This window comes from Saccostrea cucullata, unplaced genomic scaffold (assembly GCF_032062105.1).
Source record: "Saccostrea cucullata isolate Sc308-1 unplaced genomic scaffold, CSIRO_AGI_Scuc_v1 ctg12401, whole genome shotgun sequence".
Lineage (NCBI taxonomy): Eukaryota > Metazoa > Mollusca > Bivalvia > Ostreida > Ostreidae > Saccostrea > Saccostrea cuccullata.
The window spans coordinates 3,957-10,655 of NW_026922578.1; the positions used below are offsets into that span (position 1 = coordinate 3,957).

Below are 6,699 nucleotides of genomic sequence, written 5' to 3' on the forward strand. Positions count from 1 at the left end.
TAATAGCAGTGTTTCGAGTTATGCAGGAACACAGTTTTTATTCGATTTTGGTGGACATAGGTAGATTAGGCAGCAGGCTTATTATATATACATATGAACCCTATCCACACACCACCCATGCATGGTGTCCTGGATAAAAAGCTCGAGTTCCGACGTCAATTACTGATGATCTACAGGCTCGACTGGCAAAGATACTGAAGTGTGCTATGATTGTGCGCAGGTACGCGCATGCTCGAAGTTGTCGTATGGTAGAGATACGAATATCAGTATGTTGCTGTGTATGTGTTGCAGAAAGATTGTGCATTTATAATATTGTAAGGTTTGTATGATAAGAACTGAATGCACATATAATTATAAACAATAACCAGAGCTGTCGGTTTATACATGTTCATACTATACTCCACTGACCCTGCTCCCAGCACCAGTGAAGTATTTTATGTATTAAAAATTGACAACGCTTGTAATCGTTTATATTTACATTTACTTTGTTTGACCATAATAAAAAGCATAACAAAATTACAAGTGATGAATACACACAACACACAAGACCAAATCACCGAAGTCTGTCTGGCGTATGAATACAGGGTCTATACCACTACCTTTTAAACAAAATATGTCCTTTATACTATTCATTTGTATCTTTGTGTATCTTTTAAGATTGAAAAATGAAAAAAAAACATTGTTTATGGTTTTATTTTTTTTGTGCACTATTTTTTGCTTGCGGATTTTGGTTTGAAAGCAAAAGAACTCTGGCGGGATGTTTGGATTAAGCTGTTCAAAGAGCAGTTCTATCGAAAGCAGCTTAGATGAAGGATAAGGCGGGAATTTTTATTTTTAAAAAATCAAAATTGCGGAAAATACAGGGGATAAAAAATGTAAATATAAGCACTGAATTATCATTTTTTGAAAGATGCAGTCTCAAACCTGCAATGGTGTGTGCAAAGAAATTTTCATAACGCGCTAACTCTATTTGTTTGCACACACCATTACAGTTATGAAACTGCATCTTTCAAACAAATGGTAATTCAGTGCTTAAATGTATATATATTCAGTATGAATCATACACGACTTACAATATTTTTTATGATTATGTATTCATTCAACAAGGTATAAACAGGAACACACCACCATTCACTACCGCGACCAGACAACCACTAACTCGCACATGCGCATCACACAGGTACATGATTAAGGTAACTCGTTCCTGTACACTTCAATACAAAACTCCCACCTTTTTATTAAAGGTAGAGCTTATCCGATTGGACATTTATTCAAATCACTGGATGGTTGGTAAGATTGATTGCATTTGTTTAAAATTGAGTAAACAATATTTCAGCTATATTTCGGTTAATAATTTTGTTTATTGATCGGTTTTTGACAAGCTGCTGTATCTCTGGCGGTCCCCGCGAGTCTATGCTTTATTGAAATCCAGAGAAACGATCTTTAACGTGAATTTAACCAATGAAGACATTGTCATTGAGTGAATGACCATGTTGAGTAATAACAGTTGAGGTATAATTACCGTCTTCTTTTTTTTAAAGTCTTCGGACTATGAACTTCCTCTCTTTTGTGATTGGTAGAAATAGCATAATGAGAAAATTTTCAATTGTTTCATAGGTTGAAATGCTGTTCAAGGCAAGGAAGATAACTTTCTGATGGTATAATTTTCGTAAGACTTAACAATTTTTCAATATTTCCAATCTTAAAAAAAATGACAAAACGAACAACAAAATCATCAGTAATTAATTCTAAATAACAATATTTTTAATAGCAGTAACTAAAAGGTCTCTTTATTTTCATCAAGTTGCAAATAAGATTTGATTTTTATTGCTTGCTGGCTTTAGAGTTTGTATTTATTCTTTTTCCTTTTTTTTGTTGGAAGGAGGTAACGTTTAACGAAATCGACCGGGGTTTGCCGGCAGATCTCGCTCAGTTTACGGATATGACCGATCGAAAACCATGGTAGGGCTAATAGCAGTAAAATGCTAAAGTAGAAATACGAAATCAAGAAATTCAAAAGAATAATAGGACTTAATAGATGTAGATCAGTTTATTGTTTAAGGTTGTTGCTAAAGACGGTAAGCTTTTTTTAAAAAGCTCTACTTGTAATTCACAATAGTTAACGTCGCATTAGCTGTCATGTGAACGTAATTTAATTTGCATTTTTTTGATACGCATTAGTTTGATCTGAATTAGTTTACTTCGCATTAATTTACTGCAAATTAAACTCGTCGTGTTAGTAGGGCTTATTAAGATTGTATCAAAATTCTTGATGTACCTACATTCATTATTGGAGGCCATGGTAGCTTATTCAACTTTTCTGAGCAAGCGTACAATAGGGAAGAAAAAGTTAAACAATATTTTCGGGCTGGGACATATTTAAATTATTTTCACTTGTAATTTTCTCAATAATTTTTTTAGGTTCTATAACCCATGTTTTCTGAAACGTAATACTTTCAGGAATTGAAGTAAATTTACAGGGGTCAAGCAAAAATTCTACATTTGTAAAATTTCCCATTTGTGCGTCACGGTGTCTCTTTAAATAGTAAATCAAAGTTTGTTACATGATCCGTGGGCCTGTACATTGGATAGGCAAATCTAAGCAAACTGAAAATACATATATTAATTTTACATTATTGACAATGCAAACTATTTAAAACTTTGAAAAAGAAAATGGTATATGTGTATGTTACAATAATTAAAAAACGAGCACAAGCCCGGCATAATCTACATTATTTAGGGATTGATTCTGATTATTTAGCAAATACTTTTCATGCAACTAAGTAAAACGAGTGAAAAGTAAAGCTGTTGCCTGACAGTTTTTTTTTAATTCACATGTACATGTACGCTTAAAGGTATCGTTTCATTAACAGTTTGTGTCTTTTGCTAGAATTATCCAGTTAACAATATCCTTAACTTTCAATAATAAGATGAATATGTCACCTAAGCAATTAACAGTAATATTTTATTTTCAAGCAGTGTGTGAATAATAAATGATTACTTTTTAAAACATTTGTTAATTGCCAAGATTTATTTTTAATTCCTGTTTCACCAATTTTTTAAGTGTTTAGAATCCGTCCATTCAATGCCCTTGTAGCATTATTTAGTCAAATAATTATTATTTACTTTTGGTGCTTTATAATTAATGTAAGTCAATCAAGACAAAAAAATAATTTTAACAAAAATAGCTATCGCAGGATTAATCGACGAGTTCAAACTAGAAGTCGATTTTAATATTAATATTTTCAATACTTTGGTTTATGATAAATGTCACTATTAAGAACTCCTCAATATAACACTCTCTTACTAGGGAGATCATTACGCCAAGTAAACATCGAGAACATAGGTAAGACTTTGTCAAAGTTTAGATAAGTTGTCAATAGGAGCGCTTTGAAAAGGTTTCCGGTTTCGACATATGTTGCATAAGCGCTCTACTTACATGACAAAAACAATTACCGTTTTGAAAGTATCATAAACGGTGAGGAATAAATAAAAAAAATAATCCGTGAAATTTAAGTGTTTTCACCCCCCCCCCCTCCGCCCTCAAATGACAAGTCAAGTCATTTAGAATACAATACTGTGGGTATTTTTGCATTATATACACTGTATTACAACTACGTTGAATAAATAGAGAGAAGCGTAAAAATGCATACTTATGCTACAGTTCGGTCCGGTATAGTTTTCTCTGCAGATATAGCACTCTCCATTGTTAACGTCACAAACTTCACAATTGTCTGACTTATTACAGGGCAGACAGTCCTCACTATAGTGGTCAACCTCACAACCTGCAAAAAGACTTTAAATTTTAAAGCAATCTATTTGAAATTAAAATATTTATAAGGTATTTCAATGAGGATCATATCTAAAGAAATATGATAATTACATGTACGTGCTTTTCAAGTTGACAAGTAAAATATCATCAACCGCAATGTCTTTCAACTCACCATTTATTTCTATCTCACATAGTTCAAATTCGAAAGGGCTTCTACTATCAGACCATATATAAAAGTAAATGGTTGATCCTGTTCGTTGAATATCAAAATCTACTGTGTGTGGAACGTCGGATCTAAATGCATTATAGACGTAAAATGGCCAATCATGGATGTTATCGTGTGATCGAAAATTCGTTCCGTTTGAAGAAAAATTTCCTGTAAGAGAATTTTTAATATTTTCTTAAAATTTATAATAACCATACTAAGATTGCAAAAAAGTTGTTTTTTTTTCAGTGCTTCGATCAAATTTCTTTTGTAAGCCATTTTGCTTATTCAAACAATGGGATCAACTTTTTATTGGAAATTGTGATAAGAACTCAGGTACTTGGTGTATGAACCGCCCCCTCCCTCTTCCATTTTTTTTTTCAAATCTGTTATCAAATCAGATTTTCCCTGTTTCTGTATACTAATATGCACTTATTATGTTATCGATAATGTAATCCTCTTGTCTCTTTTTAACATAACATATGTGCAAGTATATAGTTGTTTTTCAAGATATCCTAAGCTAGCTATTACTGATACATAGAAAGAGAGGCTTGTACTCTTTTCTTGTCGTCTGCCTCATCCTTATGTTTATCTTACCGTGATTGTTTAGCTAATGCATAAGAAAATTATGTACATTGTAATATGCATAAATAAATTTGATATCCATTCCATTTCCATGTAATTTTTATATACCCGATTTGTAAATATCTTGATTACATCATCTGCAGGTAGTGTTAATTTTGTTGGTGTGCACCAGCTGGGACGAAAGTGTCCGGTATTCTTAGGCATCATCCGTACGTGTAATTTTATTCGAAACATTAAATACGAGAACGAACCAGAAGTCTCTGTCGAGACTGTAGCTCTACTGGTTTATACTGAAAACAAAGGAATAGAACTGTAGCAGTTGGGACTTGAAAATTTAAAACAGCAATAAAATAAAAATGATCCTTGCTGCTCATCAAAATCAAAAACTGATGTACAGTATCTTAGTATAGTCTACTTATGTGCCAAGTTATATTGAAATCAGAACAAAACTGAGGGAGGAGTAGCATTTTGAAAGAATTTCACAGAAATTTCTATTTTTAGTAACCATGGCAACACCATTCATCGAAATCAAAAACCGATGCACAGTATTATGTATCTTAGTGTAGTCTACTTGTGTGCCAAGTTATATTGAAATCGGACCAAAACTGTAGGAGGAGTAGCATTTTGAAAGAATATCACAGAAATTTCTATTTTTAGTAACCACGGCAACACCGTTCATCGAAATCAAAAACCGATGCACAGTATTATGTATCTTAGTGTAGTCTATTTGTGTGCCAAGTTATATTGAAATCGCACCAAAACTGTAGGAGGAGTAGCATTTTGAAAGAATTTCATAGAAATTTCTATTTTTAGTAACAATGGCAACACCGTTCATCGAAATCAAAAACCGATGCACAGTATTATGTATCTTAGTGTAGTCTATTTGTATGCCAAGTAATATTGAAATTGGACCAAAATTGTAGGAGGAGTAGCATTTTGAAAGAATTTCACTGAAATTTCTATTTTTTAGTAACCATGGCAACACCGTTCATCGAAATCAAAAACCGATGCACAGTATTATGTATCTTAGTGTAGTCTACTTGTGTGCCAAGTTATATTGAAATCGGACCAAAACTGTAGGAGGAGTAGCATTTTGAAAGAATTTCACAGAAATTTCTATTTTTAGTAACCACGGCAACACCGTTCATCGAAATCAAAAACCGATGCAAAGTATTATGTATCTTAGAGTAGTGTACTTGTGTGCCAAGTTATATTGAAATCTGACCAAAACTGTAGGAGTAGTAGCTAGCATTTTGAAAAATTGTTTACAGACAGAGAGATAGACAGAAGGACGGACGACGGACGCATTACTATCGCATAAGCTCTTCTGGTCTCTGACCAGTAGAACTAAAAATCACGAATTTTCTCTTCATATTAATGACAAATTCTGTGTATATAACAAGATAGCTGTAACTAGCAAATTCTGATGAATTAATATTTACATTTAACATATAACCTTATTATAAACAACCACAAAATTTTTACAATGCAAAACATTTAAAAAGTCGGGGCTACCGTTATTGCACTTCCGTCCCATGTTGTGCACACCGACAAAATTTACTATGGTGCATACTAGAACACAAAAATAGTAAAATGGTCAACTTGATTCCAGATTTAAAAAGGGGGATATGGGGCTGGTTTCCATTCCACGAGTGCTTGTGGTTTAGAATTGCATACACGTAAAAATGTGAAATGTGTACACAGTTGTTTTTCAAGGTGTAAAATAAATACCTTTGAATATAATCCTCGACAACTTAATGCTGTATTCCTTTTGAAGGTTGATGTTAAAATGAAAATAGTGCCCGTTAAAATGTTCACAGCTGTCAACTCCATCTCCGTTGGTAAAATTTTCGGTATTAATGTCATTGTATCGACCAAAATTGTTATCATAGTAAAAGCCTGACACCATTTTACCAGTTGCTAAATTATCTAATGAGAACAAAATAATGAAAAAAATTAATTCAAGACTGATATCATTCACAGGTAGAGTAATAAATATTGACACACTGTTCATCGAAATGAAAAAAAAAAGGTTTAGGAATAAAGTATCCTCGTATAGTTTACGCGTGTGCCAAGGTACATTGAAATCAGACAAAAACTATCCAAAAAGTCGCTTTTCAGTAACCAACACTTTGTA

At 32.9% G+C, this 6,699-nt stretch overlaps 1 protein-coding gene across 1 annotated transcript; it reads right to left on the reverse strand.

The window, feature by feature from the left end:
• Window positions 1-3,653: 3,653 nt before the first annotated feature.
• Window positions 3,654-6,477, reverse strand: LOC134261982 (uncharacterized; the record flags this gene model as incomplete). The annotated part of the gene is made up of 3 exons (XM_062744365.1): window positions 6,294-6,477; window positions 3,945-4,148; window positions 3,654-3,785 (listed from the first exon to the last, which is right to left on the reverse strand). Coding segments are annotated over exons 1-3 (514 nt in total), but the record flags the coding sequence as incomplete, so codon positions are not given.
• Between the last annotated feature and the right edge of the window lie 222 nt (window positions 6,478-6,699).